The following is a 22,929-nucleotide window of genomic DNA, read 5'->3' as shown; positions in this document are numbered from 1 at the left end:
TAAACCACTGGACGAACAGACCAAGGAACATACAGTTAAACCAATGGACGAACGGACCAAGGAACATACAGTTAAACCAATGGACGAACGGACCAAGGAACATACAGTTAAACCAATGGACGAACGGACCAAGGAACATACAGTTAAACCAATGGACGAACGGACCAAGGAACATACAGTTAAACCAATGGACGAACGGACCAAGGAACATACAGTTAAACCAATGGACGAACGGACCAAGGAACATACAGTTAAACCAATGGACGAACGGACCAAGGAACATACAGTTAAACCAATGGACGAACGGACCAAGGAACGGACAGATAAACATACAAATGAACAGACAAGTACAGACAGGAAATCAAAACAGAGCGAAGCGGCTGGCAGGTAAATAGACAGAAGAACGAACTAGCGGCAGAAGACATGAACGAGTAGGCGAACGGTCAAATGTGAGTTGAACGGCCGGCTGGACATTGAGGTTAATGAACGGACAGGAGAGAGGGAGGAAGGAGCAGTTAGGGAAGCCTATAGGCAGTTTGAGGAACAATTGGAACATTTCAGATCACCGGTACCCCAGGTAACAAGGGGGTTGGGCTACGGCTCTTTGGTCCCACCTCTCAACTGTCAATCAACTGGTGTACAGATTCCTGAGCCTACTGGGCTCTATCATATCTACATTTGAAACTGTGTATGGAGTCAGCCTCCACCACATCACTGCCTAATGCATTCCATTTGTTAACTACCCTGACACTACAAAAGTTCTTACTAATATCTCTATGGCTCATCTGTATACTACCTGTGTTTCCTTGTGCGTGTGCTCCCTGTGTTAAATAAATCCCTATCAATTCCTCTGAGAATCTTGTATGTGGTGATCATGTCTCCCCTAACTCTTCTTTCTTCCAGCGACGTGAGGTTTGCAATTACAACAACCAATCTAACAACGCCTGTAATATTAGTTAAAAAAAAACAGTAAAGGACCAAGCAGCCTTCTTAAGACAGGACGTTACCAAGATAATAATGTAAGCCATTACTTAACTTCCGTTGTCACTAAACAATGTCAATCGCAAAAAAAAAAAAATAACAAACGGAAAAATATAAGGTCATTTCTCACTAATTATCGTTCATCCTCCTTCTTTCGCTCCGTTGACTTGTCAACCAATGAAAACTCACCTCCAACACTCCTGGTACTGTGGACGCGCTGTGATTGGCTCTTTCGTTATTAAGGATTAACATGTCTAGAATAACTTTGAATCCTGAGGATTAACGGGTGCCAGAGAGAGAGAGAGAGAGAGAGAGAGAGAGAGAGAGAGAGACAGACAGACAGACAGACAGACAGACAGACAGACAGACAGACAGACAGACAGACAGACAGACAGACAGACAGACAGACAGACAGACATATACGCGTGGAAGTGTCGAAAGCCTTAATCATCTTTAAGCCAAACACGTTACTTGAAGTTACAATCCTTAAACACTCTTGCTACTGGAGTTTACATATGCGTTATGTTAAGGTGTGTTACAAACCATTGCTGGAAGCTTATTTTTAGCTCTCATTATCAAAGGTTATGTCTCTTCTGTTGAGGGTTCACACCATTATTTGAGGGGAAAAAATGAATTAGTTAAGTGTTGGGTGTCTTGTGAGCTGCGGAGAGGAAGCCTCAACTGTAAGTAGGGAGAACACTGTAAATGTTCTGGCTTCCTGGGGTTGGTAGGTGCCATGGCCTTCACATGTGTGATTGATGCCTTCACACCTGCAGCCTACACACCTGCAGCCTACACACCTGCTCTCATCTCTCGATACACACCTGCTCGCATCCCTCTTATAATATACCTGCACATACAAATACTTTTTACCATACACACTTGGGGTTCTGAGAGAGACTGCGCATCTGAGATGAACATTCCACTTCAACTGATTGTTCAGGCATCTCTGTGTCCACGAATGTTGGCAGAGATATGGGGAAAGGCAATTATGGCTTCGATCTACAAAAATGATAACGTAGAAGATCCTCCTAATTATAGACCTGTGTCGTTGACAAACGTGGTAGTTAAAACACTGAACACACAAAATAATTAAAACCAAATGGGTAGATTACCTGGAGAGAAAGGATATATTAACAGACAGGCTGTGTGGCTCCTGAACAGGATGGTCCTGTGTAATATATGTGCTCCTATAATGGACACAGGAGATTTTACAGGAAAGAGAGGGTTGGGTTGACTGCATTTATCTGGACCTAAAATGTTTTTTTGGCAGAGTCCCACATAAGAGGTTATTTTGAGAACTGAAATCTGCTGGAGGTATGAAATGTGTATGTCATGTGTGTTGATGAAGACACATGGCATACACATTATGTGAAAATAAGACTTAAAGAACTCTAATACAGGAAGAGATCTTGGGGTGTCCTGGAGAGAAAACTGTCACATGAGGTCCACATAAACGACATCATGTGAGGAGCCAATGCTATTCCTTCCAATTTTAGAATCAGTTTTAAACATATGAATGGCGAAATATTACAAGAAAGTGTTCACGACCTTCGCGAGGCCAAAATGGAAACATGCAGCTATTGTGTGGTGCCTGTAGCTCAAGAAGCACATCAGTAAAACTAAAGAAGGTACAAAGACAGGCAACTAAAGGATTTCCGGAACTGAAAAAAACAAGAACTATGAGGAGAGGCTGTAAGTGTTAACTATTCCAAAGCTAGAAAATAAAAGGATGTGATATGATCTCCACATACAAAATAGTAAGAGGAATCGACAAAGTTGACAAAAAATAAGTTCTTGAAACCTGCAACATCAAGAACAAAAAAGCTTAGATTTCAACTAAGGAAACAAAGTTGTCAGAATAAAAATGTTAGAAAGCTCACGTTTGCAAAGAGTGGTAGACGGTGGGAACAAGTAATTGTCAGTAGTTTCAAAGCGTTATGTGACAAAAGAGTTCTGGGAACACGGGACACCATAAGCGAAGCTCTCATCCTGTAACTACACTTAGGTAATTACGTACACACACACACACACACACATACACACACGTGTGTGTGTGTGGGGGGGTTTCTTTCACCCTAATGCCCCTGTTACCTAGCAGTAAATAAGTACCTGGTAGTTAGTCAGCTGTCACGGGCTCCTTCCTGGGTGCGCGTGTGTGTGTGTGGTGTGGAAAAAAATAGTAGTTAGTAACAGTTGATTGACAGTTGAGAGGCGGGCCGAAAGACCAGAGCTCAACCCCAGCAAGCACAACTAGGTGAATACACACACACACACACACACACACACACACACACACACACACACACACACACACACACACACACACACACACACACACACACACACACACACACACACACAGATCACCAAGGACAAGGAGACAATAAAACGGGTGATAAAAAGAGACTAAAGACATAAATACCAATGTTGTGACTTTAAGGGTAAGGCGAGAAAGGAAGTTAACAATGAACGGTGGAGAGGAAATAATCAATAATAATCATCACTAGAGAGGAAAAATGCAATATGGAGGACAGACAATGATCCTCAAGGAACCGCCTTGCAAGGCCCCAAGACACCTACAGTTTGCTTACTACCTTACAACTACGAAATGACTTTTTTAAGGACAGAAGCAGCTTGGACAAGCATAGTCTGATGATGGGATGATACACGTACCTTACCTTGAGGTGATTCCGGGGCTTAGCGACCCCGCGGCCCGGTCGTCGACCAGACCTCCTCGTTGCTGGACTGGTCAACCAGGTTGTTGGAGGCGGCTGCTTGTAGCCTGAGTTTGTAGGCTAATGTAAATCTGAGGTACCACGTCAAGGAAGGCACTACACCTGCCACTACTTATGGGGTCCCCGTGGACGTGCCGACCTTGGGTTGAGTGCTCAACACGCATTGTTTGACGGTTCAGAAGTCTTGACGAAGGCACAATTGACGAACAGATGGACGGACATGACAGACAAGTGCAGTTCTGGAGATCAAGAGGAAAGGTTTAGGTAAGTGCCGTAACCAAGGATGTATAAGGCTGCAAGTGGTGGTGGCGGCGGTCCGTGTGGGTATCAGAGCAGACCCACAGAGACACAGAGGTGAGTAAAGAGACCCACGGACACAGCAGAATTTCATGAGCAAAACTCATGAGGCTACTGGCCTGAACACCTTCCATCCTTCCTCTCTGGTTATTCACGACACTTTCTCATTTAGTACATCATCGTCCATGTCTCAAACCCATAGTCGGATGCCAATCTGTAAAATCTGAATGAAAGCCTCTCGTTTCATCAACCTCTTGGTGGAGGCGGTGCTGGGGAGTGGAGAGGAGAACCTTGGACTGAATGGAAGTTTCTTGCGAGTGTTTCCTGCAGCAGGAGACGAGGCTACGCCGCCCCACATACCTCCTCCCCGCCAGACCGTACGCCCAGGGAGTCATGCAAGCCTGCCTGCCTGCCTGCCTGCCTGCCTGCCTGCCGCTGCTCAGTCCTGCGCCAGGGAACCATCTCGTGCACGAATAATGGCAACAATTGATTTCCTGTCCCTGGAGCAGGTAATTAACCGTGACGTCACGTTGCATGAGAAAATAGGCTAACAGCGTCGTGAGAGATAACGGAACACCTCTTGATATCGTTATCACTGCTATGCTTAGTAAGGAGCTGAGTAAAAGGGGTCACATTAATAGGGATGACTAAAAGTTGCAATGAGCAAGATTGCAACTCGACTCTTTCGTCTCACCAGCAACGTACGAACCCAAGCAACCCACCCACCGAACCCATAGAGGTTGAGACGTTGGAAACGTCAATATTTTCGGTGTTTTAATTGTTACTAATCTACCGCATTTGTAACGGAGTGGTCGATTGCGTACACAGTGCGACGTGTGGAGCGCAGAGGACGGGTTGCAGGTGTGGGAAGACACGGAGCCGCCCGCCACGGCACCCTGACCACACGACCACACTCCAGCGTCACGGAGAGTCACGGTCGTGTTGTCGCAGTACTCTCGTAACACCCGAGCCGTCACTGTCGTCATAGTGACGTCACACATTGGCCACGTCACACAGTGAGCACGTCACACAGTGGGCTCGTCACACAGTGGTCACGTCACACAGTGGGCACGTCACAGTGGGCTCGTCACACAGTGGGCACGTCACACAGTGGGCACGTCACACAGTGGGCACGTCACACAGTGGGCTCGTCACACAGTGGGCACGTCACACAGTGGGCACGTCACACAGTGGGCACGTCACACAGTGAGCACGTCACACAGTGGGCTCGTCACACAGTGGGCACGTCACACAGTGGGCACGTCACACAGTGGGCTCGTCACACAGTGGGCACGTCACACAGTGGGCACGTCACGTCACACAGTGGGCACGTCACACAGTGGGCACGTCACATAACACAAAACATTACCTCTTATTTAGCCATGTTATTGTGACTTTTTCATCTGCTGTAGATGCTTCTCGAGGCTAATATTAGCCCCCCAACTTATTCGTAAGTACTTAATCAGGGTATCTTATCATTGCCTAGAGTTGCCAGGACAGTTACAGAGCACGTAATTAGAGTTCACATATCTCCACTGCTTTCTGAGTCACGCAGAGCTTTTTTTGAGGGGGGGATAACAATTTCCATGTACTTGTGGCCTTGGTGGGGTGATGTTTGCATGACCCCTCGCCCCTGTGGGTGTCGTCCTGCCTGAACTAGTTTCTAGTGATCCTTGTGAGGACTTTAACCTTCAGGTTTCGTGTGGAGGAGTGGGAGGGTCTTCAGGTCTTGGATGAGGGGTATAAATGGGGTGAGGAGGAAGGTGAGTGTAGATGTGTGGGATGAGTAACGTTAAGGGTAACGAATAGTACCTTCAAGGTACTATTCTCACAATATGAGTAATCACCGTGGTGGGGATTGTCTGTGGGGGGGGGGGTTGGTGGGGTGGCCTACCCCCCTTGTGTTTAACACACTTGGGCACATGGCCATACACACTGTATTCATCGTTTGGGTCATGATAGATAGCTATGGCATTGTCTCCCACCGGATGGTTAGTCATACAGGGACATGTGATGAGTAGTCTGCACTGTCAAACTTTGGTTGCATTATGAGGATATCCTCATAAACACGAGAGTTAATAAAGTAATTGCAAGGTACCAGGTACCTCATGCCGGAGGGTCTGAAGGCTCTGAAAGGACCTGAGAGTCAATAAAATGGCGTGTGAGATCATGACCCAATTCCTGCTCACGCAGTTAACTGCTGGAGTGCTCAGGGGTGGGAGAGTCGTCACCGGTAGCCAGCCACCTGCCACAGGTAACGGTAGCCCAACCTGATCCTGGCAACCACATTGTGTCACTCTTTGCTGGAGGTATAGTTATATATATTAGTGCTGCTACGAGTGGAGACTGAGTTTCTTTCACCCGATGCAGTAAATAGGTACCTGGGAGTTAGTCAGCTGTTGCTCACTGCATACTTATGGTGTGTAATTACCTAAGTGTAGTTACAGGATGAGAGCTACGCTCGTGGTATCCCGTCTTCCCAGCACTCTTTGTCATATAACGCTTTGAAACTACTGACGGTCTTGGCCTCCACCACCTTCTCACCTAACTTGTTCCAACCGTCTACCACTCTGTAGAGGTGTGTGTACTCACCTAGTTGTGTCTGCAGGATCGAGCATTGACTCTTGGATCCCGCCTTTCGAGCATCGGTTGTTTACAGCAATGACTCCTGTCCCATTTCCCTATCATACCTGGTTTTAAAATTATGAATAGTATTTGCTTCCACAACCTGTTCCTGAAGTGCACACACGTGTGTGTGTGTGTGTGTGTGTGTGTGTGTGTGTGTGTGTGTGTGTGTGTGTGTGTGTGTGTGTGTGTGTGTGTGTGTGTGTGTGTGTGGCGTTAAGATAACTATATGTGATAGAGCAGTCCCCCCTGTGTACGGCACAGGGACACTCCCATACCTCTACACCAATTAGGTTTCACCGGAAGCTCCAGTGGTAAACTTTACTGTTTTTCGGGTCAAGATTTCACCGGGAAGAAAAACTCTTATGGTCTGGATTTAACCCTAAAACATATGTTCAATTTCCATAAAACTGAAGTTTACTTGATGTTCAAAAGAGAGAGAGAGAGAGAGAGAGAGAGAGAGAGAGAGAGAGAGAGAGAGAGAGAGAGAGAGAGAGAGAGAGAGAGAGAGAGAGAGAGAGAGAGAGAGAGAAAAAAAAAAAGTGAGTACCAATCCTTATCTGTTCACCCTTCTTCAGCCAGTAGAAATTGGGTGCGTGGTTGTAAACCGCTTGGCGGGTGGTGTTGCAGGGACATCTGGTAGAGTAAGACTCACCACGAGCTGTGGCAACGGTTGAGCAGCCTGTGAACTAATGAATCACAGGAGGGAACTTCAAACCTCACCCACAGCCCCTATAGCGTTTTCAAGTACTATATATATATGTATACATGCAATTTATATAACATTGCTGCAGTGTTTTATATAATGGAATGTTTATCTGTGATGCTATATATTGTGTTCTGCAAGATATACTTGTACTAAACGAACGAGGGGCATTCTTGAAAGGTTAAAGCCCGGGCTTGGGCAGTAGAGGAACTCCCAGAACCCCATTAACCAAGAATCAAACAGGTAATGATGATCTATAACCCTCTTTTACCATATGTCTGACCCTTGTTTCTCCGGTTTGACGCCTCCCCATGACAGAGAGGGAAGCGGAGTAGCGATAATATATGCAAAATATACACACACTAACCCCCACCCAGCAGTGAGCAGCATCCACCCACAGCCCCCGGAAGCTGTTGATCCCACAGATAGCGACTCCACTCTCATCTTCTGCAGTCATTATACTCCCCCAGCTGTCAACCCCCACCTACTCCCCCCAGCTGTCAACCCCCACCTACTCCCCCCAGCTGTCAACCCCCGCCCAGGAGGCTGACATTAACACGGGGAAATGGTTATCACTTTTTCCCCCCTGCTCACAGTTTTAAACTGTCTTATTAACTCCAGGAATGAGGGTTAAAGGGTCGAAGGCTACCCTTTAATTGTAATTCCATTATTTGTGGGGTTACGACTCTGGGAGCGTTTGTTTGGGGAGCCGTGATGGGCAAGGTGAGGGATTTAATGAGTTATACAATATCAGAACCCTCTCCCACGGTACAAACAATATTAGAACCCTCTCCCAGGTCACAAACTATGTTAGAACCCTCTCCCACGACACAAACAATATCAGAACCCTCTCCCACCACACAAACAATATCAGAACCCTCTCCCACGACACAAACAATATCAGAACCCTCTCCCACGACACAAACAATATTAGAACCCTCTCCCACGACACAAACAATATCAGAACCCTCTCCCACGACACAAACAATATCAGAACCCTCTCCCACAGGACAAACAATATCAGAACCCTCTCCCACGGCACAAACAATATCAGAACCCTCTCCCACGGCACAAACAAACCCTCTCCCACGGCACAAACAATATCAGAACCCTCTCCCACGACACAAACAATATCAGAACCCTCTCCCACGGCACAAACAATATCAGAACCCTCTCCCACGACACAAACAATATTAGAACCCTCTCCCACGACACAAACAATATCAGAACCCTCTCCCACGACACAAACAATATCAGAACCCTCTCCCACAGGACAAACAATATCAGAACCCTCTCCCACGGCACAAACAATGTCAGAACCCTCTCCCACGGCACAAACAAACCCTCTCCCACGGCACAAACAATATCAGAACCCTCTCCCACCACACAAACAATATCAGAACCCTCTCCCACAGGACAAACAATATCAGAACCCTCTCCCACCACACAAACAATATCAGAACCCTCTCCCACGACACAAACAACATCAGAACCCTCTCCCACGGCACAAACAAACCCTCTCCCACGGCACAAACAATATCAGAACCCTCTCCCACGGCACAAACAATATCAGAACCCTCTCCCACGGCACAAACAAACCCTCTCCCACTTCACAAACAATATCAGAACCCTCTCCCACGACACTAACAATATCAGAACCATCTCCCAGGTCACAAACATCAGCGTAATGACGTATAAATCCAATTTGACATTAAACAATTAGCGTCTCATGTGACCCACCTCCGGTGACCTGACCTGACCTCTGTGTGTGTGTGTGTCCTCAGAGCGTGACCTCGGCCGTGGGGAGTCTTGGGGTCAGCAGTGATGCCATCACCTTCCCCCAGTTCTGTGAGGTCGTCGCCACCATCCTCACCTCCCATGGTAAGTGTGGTGTGTCCTTGAACACCTCCCATGGTAAGTGTGGTGTGTCCTTGAACACCTCCCATGGTAAGTGTGGTGTGTCCTTGAACACCTCCCGTGGTAAGTGTGGTGTGTCCTTGAACACCTCCCATGGTAAGTGTAGTGTGTCCTTGAACACCTCCCATGGTAAGTGTGGTGTGTCCTTGAACACCTCCCACGGTAAGTGTAGTGTGTCCTTGAACACCTCCCATGGTAAGTGTGGTGTGTCCTTGAACACCTCCCATGGTAAGTGTGGTGTGTCCTTGAACACCTCCCGTGGTAAGTGTGGTGTGTCCTTGAACACCTCCCATGGTAAGTGTGGTGTGTCCTTGAACACCTCCCATGGTAAGTGTGGTGTGTCCTTGAACACCTCCCATGGTAAGTGTAGTGTGTCCTTGAACACCTCCCATGGTAAGTGTGGTGTGTCCTTGAACACCTCCCACGGTAAGTGTAGTGTGTCCTTGAACACCTCCCATGGTAAGTGTGGTGTGTCCTTGAACACCTCCCATGGTAAGTGTGGTGTGTTCTTGAACACCACCATTGAACATCATGGTACCTTGAACACCATACCTTTCCACCTAAGATTACCCAACGTCAAGAAACTGCCGGACTAAAGTGCCCTTACACTAACCTACCAGAGGACCCAAAACAGAAGACGGGACAGTGTGTCAATTTCGCGAGTCGCCTCCATTTTCTGGCACGATGATTTACGGCCTTAGGCAAAGTATACGTCAAAATGCAACGTTCTCTTAGGAGGACGAGTTGGAGACTCAAGTGCTTGAGAAAGAAAACGGACGTGAATAGAGCCAAACTATAATATTTTTCCCTGTTCAGGGGATATTTTTGTTAACTTTTACAGTTAAACATAATTCAGTGTGTCGGGGCAGCCTGTTTATTCATGGAGTACATGTTAGGGTGATATCGAGGTCCATTCCCAGGGTCAAATTACTGACCCTTCCCCCAGGGTGCAACACCACAACGGGCTGGCTAACTCCTGGATATCTATTTACTACTAGGTGGACAGGGGCATGAGGTGATAGGAAACGCGCTCAACCATTTCTGTCCCGACTGGAATTCGAATTCGGAATTCCCGACTGTGAGTCGAGAACGAATCAAACTGTACTACTGTTGTTAATCAACATTCAGTTGTAACTGCGAGTTTTAGAAAAATTATAATAAAGTGACGGAAATTTAGATAAGCGAAGATAACTAGAAATCATGATACTGGAGACAGGAGGAACAGGTATTGGTGTATTGCTCAGTACAAATCAGATCAATTTAAAAACTTCTTTATGCCATTAAATCTAATTGCTATTCCTGCAAACGACCAGGCGCTGTCAACTCACAGGATATTTTTTTATTTGAGATATATACAAGAGTTGTTACATTCTTGTACAGCCACTAGTACGCGTAGCGTTTCGGGCAGGTCCCTGGAATACGATCCCCGCCGCGAAGAATCGTTTTTACAACCAAGTACACATTTTACTGTTGAGTTAAACAGAGGCTACAGTTAAGGATTTGCGCCCAGTAAATCCTCCCCGGCCAGGATACGAACCCATGACAAAGCGCTCGCGGAACGCCAGGCGAGTGTCTTACCACTACACCACGGAGACTGGCGAATATTAGTAGTTGGTATTTGTAGTTTGGTCCGCACACGCTGGCCGTGAGCTCGCGCTGGGGTCCCACACACGTGGTTTCACTTTAGTAACTTCTCCCTCACTTGGAGGTCAGGGGTCAGGTGGGATGGTCATGTCTGGCAGGGGAGCCACGTGCCATTCTGGTCATTGATGACCTCTTAACGCTGCCCTACAAACATTAGTGTCAGCTGTCGAGGAGGAAGCCTCTTGACCCTATGACCTTAGGTCTATAGCTAGTCGCATTTTCGTTGGTCACTTGGCCTCCTTTGACCTGAACAGACCCGACTTGGCCAGACCTGAACTGGCCTAAATGGTTGCAACACAGAGTCACATAAGGAGAGGCTACGACGGTTGGTCATAACCTCTAGGTCAAAGGTCGTTAGTGAACTGACTGTTAGTTACTGACGTTACTGAAGCCGAAACAACAAGTTTACGTCAATTTATTTGAGGGCCACTATCTCTCCGGTGGCCTCGACGGAGACAGGAAGCCAGCGGCTTGTCTAAGGTTCCCCCCCACCATTGTTTTGAACTGAAGTAATGCCTTGATATTTACAGCTCTGGCGGGTAGGAGATTTCATAAGTTTATAACCCTATGGGTTAAAAAAAAACATCTGTTTTCTTTCCTTGTTGGCTTGTTGAGCTTGAAACTGGTGTCCACTTGTCTGTGTTACATTTGACCTTTTAAAGAAGTGGTCTGGATATGCTCAAACTTATTCTTATTCTTTGTATTATATTCTTATTCTTATCTTAAAGGTATCAAGTCATGTGTCTCTCCAGCGTTCTTTGTCTATTTAACTCTTGAACTGCAACGCCAGTCCTGACCTTCAGTGCTTCCTTAAGTTCTGTTTAACTCATGATCAATACATGAGAAACAAACTTCTCTTTGATATTCATAGAGTGAGACTCAACCAAGACGGAAATGCTCTGGAGATCAAGGGTCCAAAATTGTGGAATGGTCTTCCGGGTGTAATTAAAACTTGTACGGCTCCCAACTTGTTTAAAAATAGACACTTAAGAACTATGTACTTAATATCATGTAACTGATTTCACTCGCATTTCCCTTGGTAACTAGATATTCTTGTGCTACTGTTAGCTTAATTTGTATTTAATATTTATGTCCTTTCTTCATTTAGATAATGAATTAAAATTGTAATGTTTTAAATTTAAAATTTTAATTAAAATTATAATAATTTATCTAAATTATTTTAAGTTTTGCTGGAAATGCCTTGTGTATTGGTGGCTTTATTTGTATGTGTAACTGCGGACCCTACAATTTTCCCTTCTTATGTTCCTTGTGTACACATTCTTATGAATAAAATTATGATAGAGGTTATGAAGATGGTAAGTACCAGTAATGAGAAGCTTCGTGGGAATCAGCGAAGTTCTTGCTTAAATTTGGACAACAGAAAATGGTTGTAATGCACCAACTTCAAAGAAAACCTGTTAAAGTAGAGGGCGACTTAAATAATATACTATCTTTCCACTTTTCTTCCCCCTCGTCTAATGCTTGGCAGCGAGCTTGATACATTATTTATAATATAATACAAATCACGTTAACATTAACTGGACGTTCAAACGCTGTAGGATTATGTTTGTAGAGTAAATATAAACATTTACTTACAAAAAATAAGTGCATTTGCTTAAGTACAGAAGATATGGTTTCTTATTGAACAGTTTTGCCATATACAACTTTCTGAACTATTGTGAAGAAAATTTAACGACTGGATTGGAGTGTTAAGGTCATTAACGGGTGGGGTCAAGAGGGGTTGTAAGGGGTCATGACTGATGGTGTCATAGGTCCTCGCGGCCGAGTGGAGAACGGTCGTTGTTCTAAGGGCCCCTGGTTCAATTCCCGGCCGAGGCAGATGGCCGGGAATTGGGCAGAGTTTCCTTTCACCTGATGTATCTATTCGCCTACCTTGCGGTTACCTTGCGATAATTTCAGGGCTCAACGTCCCCGCGGCCCTGTCCTCGCCCAGGCCTCTTGGTTGCTGGACTGGTCGAGCAGCCTGGTTGATGTATGAATGACCGCATACTCCAGGATTGGTCTGGCATATGTCGCATACAACGTTCTGGGGCCATATTCACGAAGCAGTTACGCAAGCACTTACGAACGTGTACATCTTTCCTCAATCTTTGACGGCTTTGGTTACATTTATTAAACAGTTTACAAGCATTAAAGATTTCCCAATCAACTGTTATTATTGTTATAAACAGCCTCCTGGTGCTTCGGAGCTCATTAACTGTTTAATAATTGTAAACAAAGACGTCAAAGATTGAGAAAATATGTACAGGTTCGTAAATGAATCCTTTCACAAGTTTCTGAACGGCAGCTTTTTTTTGATGTTGGTCAACCTGGCATATGCCGCTGGTGATATTGGGTGTGTGTGTGTGTGTGTGTGTGTGTGTACTCACCTAGTTGTGTATGTGAGTGTGTGTGTGTCTGTCTGTCTCTATTCGTCTGTCTGCGTGTTTTTTTTTCTGTCTGTCTATTTCTCAGTATCTGATAGATTTAATATACTGTAGTTTGAAACAAGTGAATCAAACTTTTTTTTTTTTTTTACTCTTGCTCAAAGAAGTTTCCGTAATGCTGGTTACTGTTTTGTGACTGAGTAGTGAGGTGCAGTGATTGATGGGTCGCGGGAACGTTTTTGTCCGACCCGTTGGTTGTGTCCGACCCTCCGACTGGCCGTTGTCATGCAGCTACGCACCAGACAAAAGCGCTGGACAGCTACGCCGAAGAACAGTTCCGAAACAAAAAACAAAAAAAAGGGTGGAATTTAAATAGTGACAAAGAAGTATGAGGGGGCGGAAGGGCTCCTTACCCCTTACACCCTCCCCCCCATTCTCTCTCTCCCTCTCTCCCCCCCCCCCCCCCCCCCCGCTCTCTCTCTCTCTCTCTCTCTCATCTCTCTCTCTCTCTCTCTCTCTCTCTCTCAGCTCTCTCTCTCTCATCTCTCTCTCTCTCTCTCTCTCTCTCTCATCTCTCTCGTCTCTCATCTCTCTCTCTCTCTCTCTCTCTCTCTCTCTCTCTCTCTCTCTCATCTCTCTCTCTCTCTCTCTCTCTCTCTCTCTCTCTCTCTCTCTCTCTCTCTCTCTCTCTCTCTCTCTCTCTCTCTCTCTCTCTCTCTCTCTCTCTCTCTCTCTCTCTCTCTCTCTCTCTCTCTCTCTCTCTCTCTCTCTCTCTCTCTCTCTCTCTCTCTCTCTCTCTCTCTCTCTCTCTCTCTCTCTCTCTCTCTCTCTCTCTCTCTCTCTCTATCTCTCTCTCTCTCTCTCTCTCTCTCTCTCTCTCTCTCTCTCTCTCTCTCTCTCTCTCTCTCTCTCTCTCTCTCTCTCTCTCTCTCTCTCTCTCTCTCTCTCTCTCTCTCTCTCTCTCTCTCTCTCTCTCTCTCTCTCTCTCTCTCCTCTCTCTCTCTCTCTCTCTCTCTCTCTCTCTCTCTCTCTCTCTCTCTCTCTCTCTCTCTCTCTCTCTCTCTCTCTCTCTCTCTCTCTCTCTCTCTCTCTCTCTCTCTCTCTCTCTCTCTCTCTCTCTCTCTCTCTCTCTCTCTCTCTCTCTCTCTCTCTCTCTCTCTCTCTCTCTCTCTCTCTCTCTCTCTCTCTCTCTCTCTCTCTCTCTCTCTCTCTCTCTCTCTCTCTCTCTCTCTCTCTCTCTCTCTCTCTCTCTCTCTCTCTCTCTCTCTCTCTCTCTCTCTCTCTCTCTCTCTCTCTCTCTCTCTCTCTCTCTCTCTCTCTCTCTCTCTCTCTCTCTCTCTCTCTCTCTCTCTCTCTCTCTCTCTCTCTCTCTCTCTCTCTCTCTCTCTCTCTCTCTCTCTCTCTCTCTCTCTCTCTCTCTCTCTCTCTCTCTCTCTCTCTCTCTCTCTCTCTCTCTCTCTCTCTCTCTCTCTCTCTCTCTCTCTCTCTCTCTCTCTCTCTCTCTCTCTCTCTCTCTCTCTCTCTCTCTCTCTCTCTCTCTCTCTCTCTCTCTCTCTCTCTCTCTCTCTCTCTCTCTCTCTCTCTCTCTCTCTCTCCCTCCCTCCCCCTTTCTCTCTGGCTCTCACAAGACACTGTACGGACGGGTGATGTGAGTGTAGAAGCACCACCCAGGGAGAAGGCTCGCCATGGTAGCACAACAACTACACTTGAAGGTCAGCAGGACGCGGCGTGTCACTAACAGTGGCGTGAATGTTACCAGATAACAGGAAAAAAGGTTTGGATATACTGTATCATGTGACCGTAATGTTCTGGAATGTTCACCATAAAAGCAGCCGTTCTCTCAAATGTTTCAAACTCATCCTTCAGCCCAAGTAATAAGTCGAATACTGACTTAGTATTTACTAAGTGCAGTTTTAACTTATTCCCCCAGACAATATCTGATAGGATGAATCTTCCATATAGTATGATAACAAATATAGTACACATAGGGATCTTCCATATAGTATAATTATTGCCTTGCCTCCTTCCTTTATCACATTCGACTTGAGAATGGTCCAGGATGGACCGAAACGTCGTCGTCCCTTCACTTTCTAGTGTGTGGTCTGGTCAAAAATATAATAACAAACTTTGTTGTCTTTAAAGACATACTTTTCAAATTATGAGAATAAACGTTTGGGAGAATATACTCCAATAGCGGTGTTAAAAAGTGCCGTTAGCAAGTGCTGTGTTGTGGTGATCCAAGTTTGGAAGACAAATTTGCCAACGTCCTGAAAGACGGTAGCCAATGACTTGATCGTTCATTTGTCCTCCTTAATGCACCCTAGAATGATGGTATAACAGCGGAAGTTTAACCCGTTTAACCTAAGTCTGTTCATAGTCAATCCGCTGTGCTGGGTGTGCAAGCAGCCCGTTCTCCGGAGCGTTCACAACGTCACTAAACTGATGTACTAAGTTGCCCAAAACCTAACCAAACCCGCGAACAGACAACGGGACATCGTGTCAATTTCGCGAACCGCGACCATTTTCAGTACAAACGTTTTTGGCCTTAGGGGATTTATGCCTCAAAATGCGATGTAGTATTCAGGAGAACAGTTTAATGCATATAATTAGAGTCTAAGTTGGCTGACGTACAGTTGACATGTTGTTTGTGGAGGGTGTGTGGTTGTCCTTGCCTGGGGCCCAGAGCTGGAGACGTGAAAGGGGGGGGGGTGTAGGGGGGCTGGAGCGCCCCTTTAAGCTGGTATAGTTGTTTGGGAGTTCACCAGGAGAAGGGAGGGGTCGAGTCTTTGGTAACTCATTTTTGTACTTTCTCTCATCAACACTCACTCGCTCTCCCTCCCTTTATCTTGTGATCTCTATTACCTAGGTCCACCTTCCTCTTTGTTCTTCCCTCTCCTCCCGCTATCCTTCACTTTGACTCGTTCCTTTGCTCTCTTCTTCTCTCTCTCTTTCTCTCTCTTCTTCCTGTTGCTAGACCTGACCACAATCATTAATATATTTGCTGGCGTTGAAGAGTGTCTGGCGTCTGATGTTTACAGTGTTCTCTGAGTGTGTTGGTGGCGACCTGATGGGATGCATGTTACACTTCCTACCACACCTCTCATTCCAGGATGTTGTTGTTTCAGTGTGTGTGTTGTGGACTGTCTCCACTCCCAGAGTACAGCTTGAGTTGTGTCAGGCGGTCCCATTTGTTCAAAGACTTTTACTGATTCTTCCTTACCTGCTTCCCCTTCCTTCCTTTCTTTCCTCTTCCCCATTCCTTCTGTCCTTCATTCCCTCCCACAGCAGCCGCATTCCTCCATGTGACACCACCCATCAAGGTGAAGCAGGGAACGTAGACTCACATATTTTATCAAAATAGTTTACCTGCAGTGGATCCAACTTCCCCTTGGCTCTCCCCCTCTTGAGCCCTCTTGACCCCGCACACTCCTCTCTCCCTCTCGTGTAACCCTCGGGGACACCCTCCAGCGACCTTTCACCCCCCGGAATCACGCCCCTGTGACCGGGCTGGTGGCTGGGTAGTCTCCCAGCAGATGGGCTTCAACAGGGCTGCGGCTCATAGTTAGCTTTCATTATTATTTGCAGATGTATATATCTTGTTGAATTTTGGCACGACGTGAGAGTGTGAGCGGCACCCACTCAGTGAACACACCTCCGTGGCAGCATACATACTTAGAGTGAACACACCTCCGTGGCAGCATACACACTTAGAGTGAACACACCTCCGTGGCAGCATACACACTTAGAGTGAACACACCCCCATGGCAGCATACACACTTAGAGTGAACACACCTCCATGGCAGCATACACACTTAGAGTGAACACACCCCCATGGCAGCATACACACTTAGAGTGAACACACCTCCATGGCAGCATACATACTTAGAGTGAACACACCTCCATGGCAGCATACACACTTAGAGTGAACACACCTCCATGGCAGCATACATACTTAGAGTGAACACACCCCCGTGGCAGCATACATACTTAGAGTGAACACACCTCCGTGGCAGCATACATACTTAGAGTGAACACACCCCCGTGGCAGCATACATACTTAGAGTGAACACACCTCCGTGGCAGCATACACACTTAGAGTGAACACACCTTCATGGCAGCATACACACTTAGAGTGAACACACCTTCATGGCAGCATACACACTTAGAGTGAACACACCTTCATGGCAGCATGCACACTTAGAGTGAACACACCTTCATGGCAGCATACACACTTAGAGTGAACACACCTTCATGGCAGCATACACACTTAGAGTGAACACACCTCCATGGCAGCATACACACTTAGAGTGAACACACCTCCATGGCAGCATACACACTTAGAGTGAACACACCTCCGTGGCAGCATACACACTTAGAGTGAACACACCTCCATGGCAGCATACACACTTAGAGTGAACACACCTCCATGGCAGCATACACACTTAGAGTGAACACACCTCCGTGGCAGCATACACACTTAGAGTGAACACACCTCCATGGCAGCATACACACTTAGAGTGAACACACCTTCATGGCAGCATACACACTTAGAGTGAACACACCTTCATGGCAGCATACACACTTAGAGTGAACACACCTCCGTGGCAGCATACACACTTAGAGTGAACTCACCTCCATGGCAGCATACACAGAGAGACGAGGACCAAAGCCCCCCAACCCTCAACCCCCGCAAGCACAACTAGTTGAGTACACAGCAACCCACCCCCTCCCCCTTCCATAGGAAGGTAACCAGCTGGCTGTTGATTGTAAACACAGACACAGCTGGCACCGTCTCCCTGAGGATATAGTACGATTTTGTTTTCAGTTAAACACACTGAAGATCGATAACCAAAACGAGTTGTTCATGAACATGATACCAACCTCAAGTCATATATCATGTCACCCCCAAACCCCCCTCACTTGACTCTGAAGTAACCATTCACACTATTGACTATGAACTCTACGCCAGGCCCTGATTTCTGGAATTCTATATTCGTCAAGAATTGAAAAAAAAGCATTATTGCAGAACCTTATTTACATCTCCTTATTTGGAGATGGAATCTAGATACTGGTGTTATCTCTGACATAGACAAGGACACGAACCATAGTAACGTAGTATCCTTTGCAGATGACACTAGGATTTATATAAGAGTAGACAACATAGAGGATACGGCAAGCCTCTAGTGTAATGGGCCACACATATATCAGGTCTTGGAATGGGCCACAGATATCAGGTCTTTGAATGGGCCACAGATGTCAGGTCTTTGAATGGGCCACAGATATCAGGTCTTGGAATGGGCCACAGATATCAGGTCTTTGAATGAGCCACATAAAATAACAGGATGTTTAATAAAGATAAGTTCCAGTTTCTGCGCTATGGAAAAACGAAAATAAAAAAAAATGGAAAGCAAGTCTTGAAAACTTGATAACTTGAGTTTTGAGAACTTGATAAACACCTCCAAATGATATCTGAGCAATCAGGCTGTGATTCGTACGTCAGGCGGCGAGCAGTCACGTCCAACAGCCTGGTTGACTAGACCACCATGCAACCAGGAGGATCCTAGGAACCATTACAAGGTAACCCCAAGGTAAGGTAACCCCACCTAACCTATCACTGCAATGCATAGAAAGCATAGATGTTTGTGACCCGTTACTCCCCCATAGTAGGCTCCATCTGTAACGTTGGTTGACAAGAACGAGGTGTGGCGTCGTGTCACATGCCCTTGTAACAAGTTACTCCATGTAGCCCCCACACACTGTGTGGTGTACATGTGATGTGCTGCGACACTGTGCTGCGGGCACCTGACACCTTGTAGAGTCTCCGGGCACATTAACCACGTACAGGACCTGTGTACCTGATGGAGCCGTATGGCGGTGGTGGGGGGGAGGACGCTGGCTCCAGGACCCCGCCCTCCGGAACACAGGTAACAGCAGCTTCCGGTGCGGCATGGGAGATGCTCCATGCTGCTCTCGTCTGCTGGCCTCCGGTACTGGCTTGCCCCCCCCCCCTCCTCCTCCTCCCTCCCCTTGTTAATATTCAGTTATTATAATTTAGTTATATCAGGGGTGGTAGCCACTGTTGCTGGATTCATCCCTCTACATCCCCCCGCTGGTGCTGGGGGTTCTGGTGACTCTAATGACTGTATTTCCTGGATACACGTTAACCCAGTCACATCCATCAGGTTGTTTGGTTCTTTGAGGCAGATGTTGACACACCTGGTGGTGGGTCAGTGAGCCACAGGCAAGCCGGAGTGGTGTAATGTTAAAGTGGCCAGAGGGAGGGTCGACATTCTTCAATCAACCGTCTCAGATTACATTATGGAGTAGCTTAGCGGTGAGAGGCGGTTGTGGAGCGATGCAATGCATAGGCTCCCCCCCCCCCCTCCATCGTGGCGTTGGGGGTGGGGGAGGAGGGTGGGGGGTTGAGTGGGGAGGGGAGGGAAAGGGGAAGTGCGGTAGTGAGAGGAAGAAGAGCTGTGACATGCCTGGGGGTCTATCTACCTGAAGTTTGTAACCCCTGGGAGTACAGGAGCCGGTTTGGGAGCCGGTCGGCCGAGCGGACAGCACGCTGTACTTGTGATCCTGTGGTTCTGGGTTCGATCCCAGGCGTCGGCGAGAAACAATGGGCAGAGTGTCTTTCACCCTATGCCCCTGTTACCTAGCAGTAAAATAGGTACCTAGGTGTTAGTCAGCTGTCACGGGCTGCTTCCTGGGGGTGGAGGCCTGGTCGAGGACCGGGCCGCAGGGACACTAAAAAGCCCCGAAATCATCTCAAGATAACCTCAAGATAACCTATAAAAGCAAAATGAATTTTTCGTTTTAGCTACAAATTCAATTGTGTTTTGTAGAATAAGGATTACTTTTGGTAAAGTACACACCAACCACAACCAACAGCTGCCCCCTTGACTCGTACACACACCCATCAAACAAGCAGGGTAATGAGAATCTGCCTCTTATAAAATCAATCCATCTCGAAAGGGGTACATTACGGGCTATTCATGCCCGTGCCACCTCTTGGCTGGCTTAATCTTCATCAATCAAAGGAGTGCACCAAGTTCAAGGACGTTTATTGAGACAATAAGATGCATCTCAAGAAGAATAGAGTAGCTTAGGCTATTTCGACTAGCCTAAGCTACTAATTAGGTTAATTAATAGCCTAATTTCTAATAAAGTTTTAGAATAGAAATAGAATAGAATAGATAATAGAATAGAAATTTCTAATCCCCTTTTTCAAAATGCTAAGACCTCACTAACATTATGTTTAGACCCATGGGTCAGTGGCCACTTGTTGGCCAAACCACGTTGATTGAACGGTAAATTAACGCTGGTAATGTTGATTTGACGTTATTCGAGCATATTTGCCTGTTAGGGTAGACTCTGCAACTCTGCTGAGCTGCCACTTGCAACCTGAAGCTCCATGAATACTCAAGACGAATCCTTGTTGTTTCAGATTCGCGGCCGCGATAACTTCCTTTGACACTCACAGCGGTTTATGTCGTCTGCCTTGTGCCAGTGTGCACGGAGTCACTGACGTCCTGTTTCTTCTTTTTTCGTCATCTACCTCGTCTCCGTCATCTACCTCGCCTCCTTCGTCATCTACCTCGCCTCCTTCATCATCTACCTCGCCTCCTTCATCATCTACCTCGTTTCTTTCATCATCTACCTCGTTTCCTTCATCATCTACCTCGTCTCCATCATCTACCTCGTCTCCTTCATCATCTACCTCGCCTCCACCATCTACCTCGTCTCCATCATCTACCTCGTTTCCTTCGTCATCTACCTCGTCTCCTTTGTCATCTACCTCGTTTCCTTTGTCATCTACCTCGTCTCCTTCGTCATCTACCTCGCCTCCTTCGTCATCTACCTGGTCGATACAGTCGTCAGCTCCAGATACAGGCTGGGTGGGTGGGAGTGACGGTGGCTGAAGACTCTTACCTATAAATTATGCACTCACTATAAAAAGATGAATGCAGTTACTGTGACGGTGTGGGCGTGGGAGGGCGGCGTGGGAGGGTGACAAAGAGAATGCAGCCATGCTTCGCCATGCCGTCTTCCCAAAAAGTGAAACTTCACTGCAGCTTTGGTTTTGTTTATGATAATATTTTCTCGGCTAGCTTGGGTGTGGGGGAGGGGAAGGAGGGGCGACTGTGAGTATGTACGGTGGGAGGGAGACGGTAACCAGTAGCGTGGGAAGGTGGTGGAAGAGGAGACGGAAGAGAGAGGTGGTGGGGGGGTCAAGAGATGCATGAATGGTGTGTTATAGACACGATATTCTCCCGCTATGCCTTTTGTGGTGTGTGGAGGACCCCCTCTCCCCCCCCCCTATGGCTTGGTACTTTCCCCTGATAACTCCCTCCCTCCCTCTCTCCCCCCCCCCCTATGGCTTGGTACTTTCCCCTGATAACTCCCTCCCTCCCTCTCCCCCCCCCCCTATGGCTTGGTACTTTCCCCTGATAACTCCCTCCCTCCCTCTCCCCCCCCCCTCCTTCCACCTTCAGGGGGCTCGGTAGGATTAACAGGGAGGGGGGGGGGGGAGGGACGATAGTTGGGGATGGAAGCATAGGGTTATTATTATTAACATTAATGGTAAGATTTAATTACAATTTTGCCTAATCTGAGGAATTCAATTAGCTCTTGCTAAAGTGAGGATAATGCTGGTATTCACACAGGACTGATGATCATATACAAGACAATAGGTCTGATCTGTAGAGTGAAGCACATTACATTATATATATATATATATATATATATATATATATATATATATATATATATATATATATATATATATATATATATGTCGTACCTAGTAGCCAGAACTCACTTCTCAGCCTACTATGCAAGGCCCGATTTGCCTAACAAGTCAAGTTTTCATGAAATAATTGTTTTTCGGCTACCTAACCTACCTAACCTAACCTAACCTAACTTTTTCGGCTACCTAACCTAACCTAACCTATAAAGATAGGTTAGGTTAGGTTAGGTAGGGTTGGTTAGGTTCGGTCATATATCTACGTTAATTTTAACTCCAATAAAAAAAAATTGACCTCATACATAATGAAATGGGTAGCTTTATCATTTTATAAGAAAAAAATTAGAGAAAATATATTAATTCAGGAAAACTTGGCTTATTAGGCAAATCGGGCCTTGCATAGTAGGCTGAGAAGTGAGTTCTGGCTACTAGGTACGACATATATATATATATATATATATATATATATATATTATATATATATATATATATATATATATATATATATATATAAATATATATATATATATATATATATATATATATATATATATATATATATATATATATATATATATATGTCGTACCTAGTAGCCAGAACTCACTTCTCAGCCTACTATGCAAGGCCCGATTTGCCTAATAAGCCAAGTTTTCCTGAATTAATATATTTTCTCTAATTTTTTTCTTATAAAATGATAAAGCTACCCATTTCATTATGTATGAGGTCAATTTTTTTTTATTGGAGTTAAAATTAACGTAGATATATGACCGAACCTAACCAACCCTACCTAACCTAACCTAACCTATCTTTATAGGTTAGGTTAGGTTAGGTAGCCGAAAAAGTTAGGTTAGGTTAGGTTAGGTAGGTTAGGTAGCCGAAAAACA

The 22,929-nt window shown here is 46.0% G+C and overlaps 1 protein-coding gene across 6 annotated transcripts in view; it reads left to right on the top strand.

Annotated features, from left to right (window-relative positions):
* The window catches only part of nuf (rab11 family-interacting protein nuf), a 228,118-nt gene that overhangs the window by 60,806 nt on the left and 144,383 nt on the right, over nt 1-22,929 (top strand). For all 6 annotated transcript variants that reach the window (XM_069330628.1, XM_069330627.1, XM_069330626.1 and 3 more), the window contains exon 2: nt 9,132-9,228. In XM_069330628.1, the coding sequence (XP_069186729.1) occupies nt 9,132-9,228 (97 nt within the window). The remainder of the gene's footprint in view (nt 1-9,131; nt 9,229-22,929) is intronic.

The sequence above is a fragment of the Procambarus clarkii genome, chromosome 24 (genome assembly GCF_040958095.1).
Source record: "Procambarus clarkii isolate CNS0578487 chromosome 24, FALCON_Pclarkii_2.0, whole genome shotgun sequence".
NCBI lineage: Eukaryota > Metazoa > Arthropoda > Malacostraca > Decapoda > Cambaridae > Procambarus > Procambarus clarkii.
The sequence above is the reverse complement of the archived record's forward strand: the minus strand, read 5'-3'. Positions and strand labels throughout refer to the sequence as shown.